Below are 15,905 nucleotides of genomic sequence, written 5' to 3'. Positions count from 1 at the left end.
TAAAATGAAAATGTTAATCCACTTTGTTCAGCCAGTTTGTTTCAGATTTATATCCTCAACCAAGCCCTTTTCCTGTTTACATCTGTCAAGGGACATTACTTTGTTAAACCTGCGGCCTGCGTGTGACAACGAAGAGAAATCAACAAGCACTCAGATGTTAGGAGTAATTCCGAAACCAGGAATACGTAACAGTACATTGTATCTTCGTACGTTTTTTTAAATTACAGAGTAAAAACTGGGACAATATTATGTAAATACTTGTTTACGGAGATTTTTTTCTTTATATTCAGCGACTGCAGACTTCCAAGACATGATTCATTGATTCAGTGATGGTGTTACACCCTTACACGCCCTTGGCTGATTTCACAATGAGAGCGACGATTGACGAATGAAACACTGTGATGAAGAAATCATAGACACTGTCTGATCTGATGTGATTACTTTCATCGTCTGGCCGTATCTACATCGGTTTGGCTTGCTCGAAAAAAAAAAAAAAAAAAAAAATCAGAATGTCGTCATCTCTTACTCTTCGACTATGTCAAAGGGGTTTTGTGCAGAAATTTAGCAGATTTAGCCCAATGCTCTACAGTGCAATACGAGTGTATCATGCAACAAGTCTGCCACTTTATCACAGACACTCGTGGCTTACACATGAACAGGTGAGAGTGTGCGAGATGATAATCATCACTCTTTACTTGATTTCCATTTCAAGACTGTGTTGGTACACAGCATATATATGTCAAAGGGATAACCCTCCCCTGCCCATAGATGAAATTCGATATCCTGTGAATGTAAATTCCCAATCTTGGTGAGTCTCTCTCCCCCACCAACCTACCCTCTCTCTGTTTTAGTTTGTCGGTCGGTCTGTCTGTCTGTCTGTCTCAAGATCTCACACACTCTCTCTTCTCTCTTTGTGCTTTTCTTGTCTCTGTCTTTCATTGTCTCTATTTCTGTCTCTCTCTATTCACCCCCCTCTCTTTCTTCCTTAGATACAATGAAAATAGCTGTAATATTTATTCACTAAAATCCATTTGAAAGTGAATAAAACAACAACAACAGCAAACAAACAAACAAACGAAAAACACACACACACAAAAAAACAAACAAAAAAACAACAGATAATAATAGCCTTAGAGTAGACCAGTTGTAGCAGAGAATGAAGATTTCAGTCCTGAAATTGATTTATTTGACTGACTAGTACTATTCTGAACTGAATGATATTCAATGGGGCAAAAATATTGATATGGTTTAGCATATATATGGATCAGTCCTTATGCTTTGACCTCTCTTTGAAACTGAAACTGTATTGTGACAAACTGGTATGTTCGTGCAGGTCACCAACAATTTTGACACCATGTATCATGACATAATGGTGTGATTGTGCAGGTGTCTGACACATTTGTCACCATGTACCACAGCATACTAATGTGCTTGTACAGTCCTCACCATGTACCATGACATGTTGGTGTGTTTGTGCAGGTCATCTACAAGTTTGTCACCATGACATACTGGTGTGTGCAGGTCATCTACAAGTTTGTCACCATGACATACTGGTGTGTTTGTGCTTGTGCAGGTCATCTACAAGTTTGTCACCATGACATACTGGTGTGTTTGTGCTTGTGCAGGTCATCTACAAGTTTGTCACCATGACATACTGGTGTGTTTGTGCAGGTCATCTACAAGTTTGTCACCATGACATACTGGTGTGTTTGTGCAGGTCATCTACAGGTTTGTCACCATGACATACTGGTGTGTTTGTGCTTGTGCAGGTCATCTACAAGTTTGTCACCATGACATACTGGTGTGTTTGTGCAGGTCATCTACAAGTTTGTCACCATGACATACTGGTGTGTTTGTGCAGGTCATCTACAGGTTTGTCACCATGACATACTGGTGTGTTTGTGCAGGTCATCTACAAGTTTGTCACCATGACATACTGGTGTGTTTGTGCAGGTCATCTACAAGTTTGTCACCATGACATACTGGTGTGTTTGTGCAGGTCATCTACAGGTTTGTCACCATGACATACTGGTGTGTTTGCGCAGGTCATCTACAAGATTGTCACCATGACATACTGGTGTGTGTGTGTAGGTCCCAAACAAGTTTGTCACCGTGACATACTGGTGTGTATGTGTAGGTCCCAAACAACTTTGTCACCATGACATATTGGTGTTTTTGTGTAAGTCTCAAACAAGTTTGTCACCATGACATATTGGTGTGTTTTGTGTAGGTCCCAAACAAGTCTATCACCATGACATATTGGTGTGTTTTGTGTAGGTCCCAAACAAGTTTGTCACCATGACATACTGGTGTGTGTGTGTAGGTCCCAAACAAGTTTGTCACCATGACATACTGGTGTGTATGTGTAGGTCCCCAACAATTTTGTCACCATGACATATTGGTGTGTGTGTAGGTCCCAAACAAGTTTGTCACCATGACATATTGGTGTGTTTGTGTAGGTCCCAAACAAGTTTGTCACCGTGACATGTTGGTGTTTTTGTGTAAGTCTCAAACAAGTTTGTCACCATGACATATTGGTGTGTTTTGTGTAGGTCCCAAACAAGTCTATCACCATGACATATTGGTGTGTTTTGTGTAGGTCCCAAACAAGTTTGTCACCATGACATATCGGTGTGTTTGTGTAGGTTCCAAACAAGTTTGTCACCATGATATATTGGTGTGTTTGTGTAGGTCCCCAACAAGTTTGTCACCATGACATATTGGTGTGTTTGTGTAGGTCCCAAACAAGTTTGTCACCATGACATGTTGGTGTGTTTGTGTAGGTCCCAAACAAGTTTGTCACCGTGACATATTGGTGTGTTTGTGTAGGTCCCAAACAAGTTTGTCACCATGACATATTGGTGTGTTTGTGAAGGTCCCAAACAAGTTTGTCACCATGACATATTGGTGTGTTTGTGTAGGTCCCAAACAAGTTTGTCACCGTGACATATTGGTGTGTTTGTGTAGGTCCCCAACAAGTTTGTCACCATGACATATTGGTGTGTTTGTGTAGGTCCCAAACAAGTTTGTCACCATGACATGTTGGTGTGTTTGTGTAGGTCCCAAACAAGTTTGTCACCATGACATATGGGTGTGTTTGTGTAGGTCCCAAACAAGTTTGTCACCATGACATATTGGTGTGTTTGTGTAGGTCCCAAACAAGTTTGTCACCATGTATCGTGACATCCACAGACTGCATGACGAGGAGGCAGCCCGGGAGTTTGTGTTTGCTCTGAATCACCAGGAGCGCGAACGCCTCATGGCAGAACTAATCAACTTTCAAGACAGTCAAGGCGAAAGTGAGTGACTTTTGATCCTGGGGTCACGAGTGATCAGGGTTCAAGGCCACACTTCTCTGTGGTGGTGTGTCCTTTGGAAAAGCACTGTACGCTGATTATCCTCACTTTGTGACTTTGTTTTAGGATGGTTTGGGGAGAATAAGGAGGCAGAATGAGAGGTTTGGGCCTCACCTTTCTTTGTCAAGACTTATAGACAGTGGATATGAATTTACTGTCCAGATGGCGGTAAAAGGTTATGTGACTTTTGATTTTTTAAAATTTTATTTATTTTTTATTTTATTTTATTTTTTTACCTATCAAACCATGTAAAGGCAGTTTTTAGTTTCTCTCTTTTAATATGATTTACATCAGTGAGAGTATATTTTCCGTACAAAAACGATTTCCATTGTGGCATATTTGCAGTTTTTAAATTTTGATATCTTTTCCTTTTATTTTGTTTCAGTATAAAGGCACAAACTTCGGTAAAATAGTCATGGCCACAAGCTGCTTATTATTACAAAAATTAGTCACTTCAACCTGTGCAAATTGAAATTAAAAACTGTATCCCAAAGTATAAATGTATTGGGACTAAAGATAGGTAGACTGACAGGCAAGGTCAACAAGGTGCATTGATAGACACTTAACTTATAGACAGGTAGACAGGCACCCAGCCAGCCAGCCAGGCTGACACATTTTTTTTGTCCCTGAATGTGCCACCGATAGCTGCTTACAGAGTTGATAGGGGTACTCCAAATTGGATCTGATACTACAGACTTTGTCTTGTCTTTTTCTCTGTCTCTTAAAAAAAGAAAGAAAAAAAAGTTGAGTTAGGTGAGTTATTGTCTTAACAAAGTGTGTATGTGTGTGTGTGTGTGTGTGTGTGTTTTGAGAGAAAGAGATGGGGAGAGATGAGAACTGGTGAGAGAAATAGGGTGAGGGAGAGAGTGCTAGTGAGAATGAGAAGTTCATCATTGTTTTCATGAACTTGAGAAAACTGCTCTCATGTTTCAGACAACATGTCGAAACCCAGTTCAGCTCAGCTTCGTCTTGGTAAGCGTTGTTCAGTGCGTTGTGGTATGGTGTAATGTAGTGTGTGCACATGTATGGTGGGATGTGGTGTAGTGTGGTGTGTAGTTCCGTAGTGTGTCATTAATGTGACTTTGACAAGTTGGAGACTGTATTGTGGTAAGAGTATTGACAGGGTTTGTGCTATTCATTGCCAAGGGAGCAAAACAAAGATGCCCTTTTCTTTGGGTGATTACATATAACAGTTGGTAAAGAGTGCAGCCTTGTCAGGCTCTGTTGAAGACGTCCCTGCTCTTCATGCTTACTCTGTTGTTCCCCATGACAGTGAAGAAAATGAGAGAGAAAATGATCATTTTTTTAAAAATAATTTTGAAATTGACTGAAGCACTGAATTGTTAGAATTCAGGTATGGATCTTTCTCAGCACAGGGGTCGGACTGATATCAGTTAACATCAACACAGGGCTATATAATCTGAATCACATAACTTTAAATTCTGTTTTAATTACACATACTTAACCGTGACCCAACTAGTGCAGACTCCGGCAGGGGTCTGACATTCCTGTCCTGTGCAAACTATCTGCCCATGCGGAGCAGACGAAACTACGGCCGATAACCTCCCGGAAGTAGGTAACCTCCCCTTTGTCCTGTATTTCTGCATGATTGATACAGCAAATTGTTAGAATTGTTGTTTAATCCTTTATTGAATATTGTTGTACATGCCATTGTCATGAGTGCATTGAAGTCTGCCAGAATGGAAGCAGACAAGGCAGCAAACAGCACAGGGCCTTTTTGGTGGGGTGACCTCGAGGCAACCTTGTTTAGTTCCTTTGGAAATGAAAGGGGTTGAGATTGGAACGGAATAATTCTGGAGTTTGAAAAGTGGAAGGACCATCTTGTTTGACCCTTGGCAGATGTGGTGTAGCGTATATGGATTTGTCCGAACGCAGTGACGCCTCCTTGAGCTACTGAGACTGAAACTCACCCTTAACTCTGTGCAGAGTCATTGGGGCGCTGCGCAGAAGAACTGTTCACCAGATTCCTTGAGGTCTGTTGGTTGCGTGTTAAAGCCTGGGTCTCTGCACATGGTTTTCCTGACCATTCTGCAATGCTGTCAGTCCAACGTTGTTGTTTTTTGTCTTCCCCTCCATCTTCCTCCCACAACAGTTCCTCGGAGGATTGTTTTTGCAAGGCTATTGAAGAACCTTTACTATCATGATCATTCTTCTTCTTCTTCTTCTGCGTTCACTCGTATGCACACGAGTGGGCTTTTATGTGTATGACCGTTTTTACCCCGCCATGTAGGCAGCCATACTCTGTTTTCGGGGGTGTGCATGCTGGGTATGTTCTTGTTTCCATAACCCACCGAACGCTGACATGGATTACAGGATCTTTAACGTGCGTATTTGATCTTCTGCTTGCATATACACACGAAGGGGGTTCAGGCACTAGCAGGTCTGCACATATGTTGACCTGGGAGATGGTAAAAATCTCCACCCTTTACCCACCAGGCGCTGTCACCGTGATTCGAACCCGGGACCCTCAGATTGACAGTCCAGCGCCTTAACCACTCGGCTATTGCGCCCGTCAATCATTCTATCTATCTATCTATTTATCCAGTTACACATACACACATCATGTCATGTCTGCATAGGTGTTTAAATTTGCCTTTGATGTTTCCCTTTTTTTTTGTGAATGGTGTTTGTTGTATTGCCAAAGCTCTGACAGTGTGTTTAGTATTTTGCAACTGTGTTTCAGTATGTCTGCATCAGGCATTGCCTTTCATTGGCTTTGGTTTCCTGGATAACTTTCTTATGATTGTTGCGGTGAGTTCACATTTATTTATTTTGGTGGAGTGATGGCCTAGTGCTAATTTGACCAACTAAGTAGTAAGTGTCTGAGAGTTTGTAGACCCACACAGATACCAGGATTTTTACCCCTAAGCCTTCTTCTTGTCCTTGGGTGGTGGTCTGGGTGCTAGTCATTAGGATGAGAGGATAAACTGAGGTCCTGTGTGCAGCATGCACATCGGGTGCATAAAAGAACCCATGGCGACCAAAGGGTTGTCCTTGGCAAAAAAGCAAATACGCTTGCAGAGAAATGGAAAAGAAAAATATTCACTGTAGTGATGAGTTATCTCTCAGGAGAGCAGTCTGAATTTCACACAGAAAATATTTTTTATGACAAATTACAATATAATACAATGCAATGCAATGCAGTGCAATGCAATGTAATACAGTTCTGTGCAATACAATAATTCACTTTGTTGGGAGTGCTTTTTTGCATTGTGTGATTCACCTGGAAGGAAAAGGCATTTTGCAGAGCTTGGCAAGGGGAACTTCAGCTGAAACTGCAGCACAAAAATATTCGAAAGTCTGTATTTCACATTAATCAGAGACAAACGTAGCTTTGCAATATAATGATTCTAAATTAGTTTCATCACTGCGGCATGTTTTGTTTCATGAAAGTTCACATATTCAGATAACTGCCTTGATTTCATATTTACAAACTGTATTATTGTATTGAGTTGTTGTTTTTTTGTTTGTCTTTTTTTCCTCATGTATGTTTTAATGTGCTGTTGTATACTGTTATGTGCTGTTGTATGTGTATTATTTCATGGGAGAGCTTAGAGCCCGTTGTATGGGGAGTTTGTGTGATATAAATACTATATTAACTCTCTCCATACGAACGGTGAAAGAGACGACGTTAACAGCATTTCACCCCAGTTGCCATCATCAAAATATTGCAAGCGGAAGGCTCTTATACTGAAGAGGTGAATGTTTACAAAGAATACCACAGTTCTGACGACGGAAGCTAAAGGTTGGGTCATTCAGACACCCACTGGACATCCAAAGGGTCTGTGTAGAGAAGAGAGGACTGGCCGTACTGAGTGAGTTAATGTTATTACTTTCAAAGAAATGTTTGTACTGCTGAAAATTGGCAGTAAAAACTTATGAGAATAAATCAGGAAAGGGGTTTAATGGTCACGCATCACATTGGCGCAAAGCATGGTCCAAGGAGGAAGCATGGATGGAGAGAAAAGGGTTGCTTTCTTAAAGCGACTCGAGTCTCTGATGTTAAGTTTTCAATTTTGTCATAGAATCTTGTTCAGGTTACATGATTTATAACGATCACTCACACAAGCACACACACTCACACTGTGACATTCTGACACACACACACACATGCACACACATGCACACACACACACATGCGCACACACACACACGCACATACACACACACAGTATCACTGCACTCTAGTCCTTTGTTTTTTTTCTTCTTTATTTGATGATGATGAGGATAATGACACTAGTGGTGCACTGTGCTGCAGACACCTGCAGTTTTTGGGTCAGGAAGTGTGAGCAACATTCCCCCCCAAAATCATCCGTAAAGTGGATGAACCTCTGTTGTGTGGTCCCAGGCTTCCCGTTCCAGCCCACAGCACTGTCCACACACACAGACACAGACACACACACACACACACACAGACACACAGACACGCACACACGCACACACACACAGACACATGAACAGACACACACAGACACACACACACTCACACACACACAGACACACGAACAGACACACACAGACACACACAGACACACACAGACACAGAGACACACAGACACAGAGACACACAGAGACACAGACACACACACAGACACACACACAGACACACTCAGACACACACACACAGACACACACAGACACACACAGAGACACACACACAGACACACACACAGACACACAGACGCACACGCACGCACACACACACACACACACACACACACACACACACACACACACACAGACGCACACGCACGCACACACACACACACACACACACACACACACACACACACACACACACACACACCCTGCTATCCATACTGTTTCAGTGGTGTGATTCCCGTGCTACTCATCCTGTAGGATCCATTCAGGATTGTCTGCCACAATCCCAGTGCCAGCAGTCCATAGGGAGTTATCAGTGTTTGGCCATGTAGGATGGGTGCGGTGGCTGGATAGTTCTTCTTCTTCTTCTGCGTTCACTCGTATGCACACGAGTGGGCTTTTACGTGTATGACCGTTTTTACCCCGCCATGTAGGCAGCCATACTCCGTTTTCGGGGGTGTGCATGCTGGGTATGTTCTTGTTTCCATAACCCACCGAACGCTGACATGGATTACAGGATCTTTAACGTGCGCATTTGATCTTCTGCTTGCATATACACACGAAGGGGGTTCAGGCACTAAGCAGGTCTGCACATATGTTGACCTGGGAGATCGTAAAAATCTCCACCCTTTACCCACCAGGCGCCGTCACCGTGATTCGAACCCGGGACCCTCAGATTGACAGTCCAACGCTTTAACCACTCGGCTATTGCGCCCGTCGGCTGGATAGTTGAAGCGCTGGACACCTGCCAGGAAAGCCTGAATTCTGATGGGGTTTGAACCCATGTTCTGCCAGTCTTCAGTCAGTGACGCTAACTCCTTTGCCACAGCATCTGATCTGATAATCTGTTATTTCCATCCTATATTCTGTTATTTCCATATCTGTTATTTCCATCCTATATTCTGTTATTTCCATCCTGTATGCCGGCGCTGTGGCACAGTCAGTTCAGCGTTGGACTTTTGATCCAGTGTTTTCACCAGTGATTAGGGTTTGAGGCCCCGTTTCAGCAAGGTGTTGATGTCCTTAGGAAAGGTACTTTACTTTGATTTTCCAACTCCAGTGAGGCGTGAATGAGTACCTGAGTGGTTAGGGAAGGTCAAACTGGCAGAACGAGGGTGTGGAGCCATGCCTTTCTAAGTTGACCCCAAGACACAGTGAATGTGAATTCACCGCTTTGAAAGGTGATGGGATTGTAAACTTTTTTTTTTATCATCGTATTGAGCTATTTTTGTTGATAGGGACAGGTCTGACAAACTGTAAACAGTATGTTTGTTGTTTTCAGGGTGAATATATTGACCTGACACTTGGTGCTGCATTTGGCATTTCTACAATGGCAGGTATGGATTGTGTGTGTGTGTGTGTGTGTGTGTGTGTGTGTGTGTGTGTGTATTAAGCTCTGAAATGGGCCCTGTGTTTGGCTGGGCTATGAGAAACATGGTTTGATGTGTGTGTGTGTGTGTGTGTGTGTGTGTGTGCATGTGTGTGGGTGTGTTTGGGTGGATGTGCATATTTATGCTAGCGTGTGTTTGTGTGTTTGTTAGTTGTTTTTTGTGTGTATTACTGTGTGTATGAGATTATTAGTTTGTGTGTGTGTGTGTGTGTGTGTGTGTGTGTGTGTGTGTGTGTGTTTTGATAAGTGTTAGAGGAAGCATATACATGTACATACTCACAAAACCTTTGACATTGTTATGCGTTTCTCTTTCAGCTGCAGGTTATGGAAACCTGATCTCTGATGTAGCAGGAGTTGGGTAAGTACTACACAAGTTTGGATGCTCCCCTCTCTTACCCTCACCTATTGCTTCCGCCGCCCCCCCCCCCCCCTCTACCCCCACAACACTCCCTGCTCCCTGCCCCCTACCCCCAGCTTTCCACACTGTTTCAGTTGCATGATCCCCAATCTACTCATCCCATATCCCCCATCCATTCAGGATTGTCTGCTGCAGTCCCAGTGCCAGCAGTCCATAGTACCGTAAAGTTCGGTCTATAAGCCGCAACTTTTTACTCCAGCTTCAACCTCTGCGGCTTATACAGTAATGCGGCTTATTTGAGGATTTTAACGATCCCGGGAGTGTCATGTTCTTGTCTATTCTTAGCTGCCCTTCAACTCACCAAAATCATGATTTCTGTCCATGAATTTTTGGATGAGTTTCAGGATAGTGTGCTAACTGTTCACGTTTTATAAACCAAATCCGCACACATTAAAGCCTTCAGATCAGCATTCAGTTCTACTCTGCTCAAGCGTACACCCTCATCATGCCGAAAACGCGACATTATGCCTATGATGCAGCCTTCAAACTGAAGGCAATTGACCTAGCAGACGACAGTGCAAGCGACGAACCAGCAGCAACCTCCACCTTCATGTTCATGAAGTGAAAGCGAGGCTGAAGTCAGTGACAAGATGGCGGAGGAAGCTGTGCTGGTTCTCTTCAACACTTCAGCACTGAAGACGAAGATTTCAGTGGATTCAGTGAGCAGGATGACGTTGAATAAATGTGACTATCCCTAAATTATGGATCTTATTTTCGTTGTGCTTATTTATTATTTTTTTGTGGCACTAGCAGTATTTTTGCTTGCTTTTCTTTGTGTTGTTCCCGCTTGTGTTTATTTCATAACCTACAGTATTGACAGCTTTTCTGTAGTATCAGTATGTGTTCCGGTACTGGAAATAAGTGCGGCTTATAAGCCAATGCGGCTTATGTATGTATAAAGTTCAATTTTTTCCAAAATTTAGTGGGTGTGGCTTATATACCAGTGCACTCAATAGACCGAACTTTACGGTAAGTTAATGTTTGGCCACTTACTTTTTCTGCTGTGTCTGAATAGTTGGAGTGCTGGATTCTCACCCAAATTTCCCGAGTTTGATAAACAGTTATAGCGTACGTGGTGGAGCACAGGAACAGGAGTCAAGATAGCTGCCAGAAAAAGACGAAGCTAGTCAGGGATACAGAGGGGAGGTAGCCTACTTCTTGGAGGTTATTGGCCGGAGCTATTTTCATTTTCTCTGCATAGGTGGATAGTAGTTTACACAGGACAGGAATCGGACTCCCTGCCAGAGTCTGCACTAGTGGGTCAAGGTAAGTATGTTAGATAAACGTAATTGTAGGAAAAAAAATTCCTTTATAGCGTACATGATGGGTTAAGAGTGGAGATTTTTCTGGTACATGATGGGTTAAGAGTGGAGATTTTTCTGATCTCCCAGGTCAACATTTATGCAGACTTGCTGGTGCCTGAATCCCCTTTATTTGTATATATGGAAGCAGAAGATCAAATATACACGTTAAAGATCTTGTAATCTATGTCAGTGTTTGTTGGGTTTTTTGAAACAAGAACATTCCCAGCACACCCATGGAAACAGGTACAGCTGCCTACCTGGTGGGCTGAAAACAGTCATACACATAGAAGTCCAACTCATACATACATAAAATTGTTGCAGCCCACGAATGCAGAGGAAGAACATTTCGTTTTAAAGAAATACACTGGGTTCCTGTTTAGCAGAGAGTAAAGAACAAGTTACCATGTCTCTGCTTTTATGTAATTTCTGGAACTGGTTCTCAACATATTTCTGACCTTTTAAGCAGATACATCCTTCAAGGTCTCTCTGCTGTTGTGATGATGATAGAATCTTTCGTGTTCTCCAGCTGTACAGACTTGGAATACACTTAGTCTGTCAGGAGAAACGGTCCGCCTTTCACCCCCATATGTATTTTTTGGCAAATTCACAGTTTGCAGCGTGTGACAGACGGTGGGTACACACGTGGCTTCACTGCGGTCACTTTATTGCATATATTGTCGTTCTGATTATGGCGTATCGTGCAGAAGGCATTACTGTCAGCAAAAACGTAAAGGAAATTCTTGCAGAATAAATAACAAAGACGCAGGTGATCACCAAACATAATGGAAGGTTTTGGACAGATGAAAAGCAGCCGCGGCACCTGAGATGGGTACCCTTCAAAATGAAGCCAGAAGGGACAGTGAGTCCCAAGATTTTTGATGTTAACATGATTTTTCGTGATCTATACACTCTAAATCACCAAAAAATACATATAACAAATTTATTAAGGGTGTGTGGTGTGTGTGTGTGAGGCGGGGGGAGGGGGGGGGGATGTAAGGTGGACCATTTCTCCTGACCGAGTAACTGCATTTTTTTCAGTCTCTCATAATCCTTCATTCACATCCTTCAATACAAATCTATAAGCATTTCTTTTCAAGCAGTCTCTACATAACAGAGGCATACCATCCAATGGATCCACATGTATTTTGTGTGTGTATGTGTGTTTGTGTGTGTGTGTGTGTATGTATGTGTGTGTGTGTGTGTGTGTTTGCATGTGTGTGTGTGTGTGTGTGTGTGCGGGTTCTTGTGTGCTTTGTGTCTGACCGATGTGTTGTTGTCAAAAATTTGGAGAGGTTTGAAAACAACAATATAAATTTGTTCTTCATAATCATATTCTTCTTCTTCTAGTTCTTCTTCTTCTTCTTCTTCATTCATTTTCTTTCATTTTTTCAACATTTTGTGGTGCAGGGTTGTTTGTTGTGTTTAATTGATAGCATCCCTTTATCCTGGCCAGGTCTGCTTACTATGTGGAGTCCTTTGTGGCCAAGTTTGGATTCCGGACCCCTCGTCTGACACCTGCTCAGGTCGACATGAAGTCGACACGATATGCGTCTAGTCTGGTAGGAACGGCAGTGATTCGTCTTTGTCTGTGGATATAATTATAATAATTGTTCTTTTTCTATGTGTTTGTGTGTGTGTGTGTGTGTGTGTGTGTGTGTGTGTGTGTGTGTGTGTGGTGTTGCGTTGTGTTGTGTTGTGTTGTGTTGTGTTGTGTTGTGTTGTGTTGTGTTGCGTTGCGTTGTGTTGCGTTGTGTTGTGTTGTGTTGTGTTGTGTTTGTTTGAGTTTGTGTAAGTGTGTGGGTGGGTGTTGTTTGTGAGAGCATGGGTTTTTCTGGTGAGTGTATGTGTGTGAGTGTGTGTTTATGAGAATGTGTATGTAATAATAATAAAATAATGATAGTATTTATATAGCGCTGAATCTTGTGCAAAGACAAATCTAAGCGCTTTCACGCCAGCCATTCACACACATGCGTAACTCTAAAACCGAAGAAACTGAAGACAAGGAAGAGGTAGGGGAGGGAGGCTATCTTGTGAAGAGGTGGGATTTAAGGCCAGACTTGAAAGAGCTGAGTGCGGAGACATGACGAAGCGAAAGAGGAAGTTCATTCCAAATACAAGGTCCAGAAACAGAGAAAGAACGGTGTCCAACAGTTGAGTGTTTGAATCTGGGTATGCGTAAACAGAGTGGATCTGAAGCCGATCGTAGTGAGCGAGATGGAGTGTAGAGGTGAAGGCAGCCACAAAGATAGGAATGGGTAGATTTGTGCACACATTTATAACATAGAGTGCTGATCTTAGACTTTATTCTGTGTGAGACAGGGAGCCAATGGAGATGTTGCAGAATAGGAGTGATGTGCTCAGATCTTTAGTTTCTGAGGACAGTCGGGCAGCAGAGTTTTGTATGCGCTGAAGGGACTAAATGGATGAAGCAGGCAAACCAGACAATGTATGTGTTGTGTGTGCATGTGTTGTGTGTGCATGTGTGTGTGTGTGTGTGTGTGTGTGTGTGTGTGTGTGTGTGTGTGTGTGTGTGTGTTGTTTATGTTTTTATTGTGTATGTGTGAGTGTTTGTGAGTGTGTTGTGAGTGTGTTGTGTGTGTGTGAGTGTGTGCGAAGTCAAACACGATAGGCATCCAGTCTGGTAAGAACAGCAGTGTTTCCTCAGTTTCTGTGGATAACTTTCACTGAGCTTCTCTTGTGCAAGTGAGGTGTCTGTGTGAGTTTGTGTTGTGTTTGTGTCGTGTGTGTTCGAGAGTGTGTGTGTTGGTGAGTGACCAGTGTGTATGCGTTTGTGTGTTGCGTATGTTTGAGAGTGAGAGTGTGCTGGTGAGTGACAAATGTGTGTTTGTGTTTGTGAGAGTATTTGTGTTTTTTTGTATATCTGAGAGGTTGTGTTTGTATGTGTGTGTTCTGTATGTATGAGAGCCTGAGTGTTTGTGACTATTTGTATGTGTGTGTGTGTATGTATGTATGTGTGTGTGTGTGTGATTGATTTTATGTATGTGTTTATGTGCATGTCTGTGCTTGTGGAAAAAAAAGCTCTTTTTGTTTTTATTATGATTTTGAAATAGTGTAGATGTCAAGCTGTTTTTGATATATCTATTTTTCAGGGGAAAATGATTGGTGTCGCCATTGGTTGCTTCATCGGCATGTTCCCACTGCTCTTCTTCCAAAGCAACCACGTGAGGGAGGACGAAACGACGACAGACAAAGACAACAGCACAAGTTCACCCGCATCCTCCTAGTTTTCCTCACAGACTTTTTTTTTTTTTTTAAGGCATCTTCTTCTTCTTTTACTTTGCCTTCTTCTGTGTTCTAGTCGCCATGGTATATTGTCAGGTGTGTTGCAGTAATGAACTCTGCAAGTGTGTTTCAAGGACTCTGCCTCACCCCACAGTTTACCTCAAGGTCCACTGCATCAGGGCCAGAATTTGCATCAAAGTCTTAAGTATCTGAGAAGTGACGACAGTCAAAGATGATGACACAGAATCACCTGCATCCTCCTTCTAGTTTTCCTCACAGACTTTTCTGGGTAGTTGAGTGGTCTGTGTTGTCTTTTTCAGTCTGAAATGTGCCACTAAAGGTCAGAGATTAATGATGTTTACGCAGATTATATCGACAACTGTGAACAGTTGTGATCAGCTTAGAATCTGTGCTCGTGATGTTGTTCACATGAATGATAATGCCCTGGAGTAGTCTGCTGGAGTGTCTTGGGTTCAGGATGAAGATTATGAGTTTTATTTTGTTTTCATTTGTTTTTTTGCCATTCTGCTAAGAAACATTTTTACTGGTTGTTATAAAAGTTTGTGACTTAACTGCACTTTATCACTAAACTTTTTGTTGTTTTTTAACCAGGTGATATAAACAGTTTTTATTGTAATCACTTGGTGAGCAAGTTTAACTTGTGAGGAATTGTTGTATATATCATATAACAGGATCATTGACGGCATTGCCAAATTGTAGTATGTGTGGCGATTATGTGGGCGTTGAGACAGGTATGGTAACCATAATACTGTCCAAGACTGTATGGTAATTATGAGTTTCTCAGGTGTTCATTTTATAAAGATAAATATGTGATGGTGGTGTTTGAGACATGCATATGTGCATGCCCATGTGCACATGCTTGCACACACACACATCAGAACAGAACAGAACAACACAACACCACACCACACCACACCACACCACACCACACCACACCACACAACACCACACCACACACAACACCACACAACGCCACACCACATCACACCACACCACACCACACCACACCACACCACACAACGCCACACCACATCACACCACACCACACCACACCACACCACACAACGCCACACCACATCACACCACACCACACCACACAACACAACACAACACACACACACACACTCTCTCTCTCTCTCTCTCTCTCTCTCTCTCTCTCTTTCTCACATGGATGCATTCTGACACACACATAAGAACACCTCACACTCTTCAACATACACCCACTTCCACACATACAACTGTGTTGTTTGTTTTAGGAAAGAACCTCTTGTTCAACAAATTTAGTATGAAAGATATGGAACTGCTTTTGATCTCAGTTTTTGGTTTTTTGTTTGAATAGTTTTGGTGAGCCTTTACAGTGTTATACATCTGAATGCCATGAATCCCAAACAGTTGTTTGTTGTGATTTTTCTCCCTCCTGATATAGTTACATTTTCACATTTCCAAAGAAGATATCTGTGGTTATGCATATTTATTTTATGCGGTTATATATATTTATTTGTTTTATTTATGTTGATGGCTTTTGTTCAGACTCTACAGGATTGATATCT

General features: G+C 42.3%; 1 protein-coding gene across 1 annotated transcript; it reads left to right on the top strand.

Annotated features, from left to right (window-relative positions):
* The first annotated feature begins 133 nt into the window (after positions 1-133).
* Positions 134-15,357, top strand: LOC143280650 (transmembrane protein 65-like). The gene is made up of 8 exons (XM_076585377.1): positions 134-659; positions 3,152-3,299; positions 4,290-4,328; positions 6,061-6,128; positions 9,262-9,316; positions 9,685-9,727; positions 12,545-12,650; positions 14,202-15,357. Exons 1-8 carry the CDS (start codon positions 510-512, stop codon positions 14,334-14,336), a joined length of 744 nt encoding a protein of 247 aa, XP_076441492.1. The 5' UTR covers positions 134-509; the 3' UTR covers positions 14,337-15,357.
* The last annotated feature ends 548 nt before the right edge of the window (positions 15,358-15,905 follow it).

The sequence above is a fragment of the Babylonia areolata genome, chromosome 3, assembly GCF_041734735.1.
Source record: "Babylonia areolata isolate BAREFJ2019XMU chromosome 3, ASM4173473v1, whole genome shotgun sequence".
In the NCBI taxonomy this organism is placed as follows: domain Eukaryota; kingdom Metazoa; phylum Mollusca; class Gastropoda; order Neogastropoda; family Buccinidae; genus Babylonia; species Babylonia areolata.
Note: the sequence above shows the minus strand (reverse complement) of the source record. Positions and strands in the feature narration are given on the sequence as shown.

What these genes read in the sequence shown, in the direction of transcription:
- LOC143280650 (XM_076585377.1), top strand. Translation starts at nt 510, where the DNA reads ATGTCGTCATCTCTTACTCTTCGACTATGTCAAAGGGGTTTTGTGCAG. An exon ending in TGGCATTTCTACAATGGCAG is followed by an intron (nt 9,317 to 9,684) that starts GTATGGATTGTG and finishes TTTCTCTTTCAG; the next exon opens with CTGCAGGTTATGGAAACCTG. An exon ending in TCTGATGTAGCAGGAGTTGG is followed by an intron (nt 9,728 to 12,544) that starts GTAAGTACTACA and finishes TATCCTGGCCAG; the next exon opens with GTCTGCTTACTATGTGGAGT.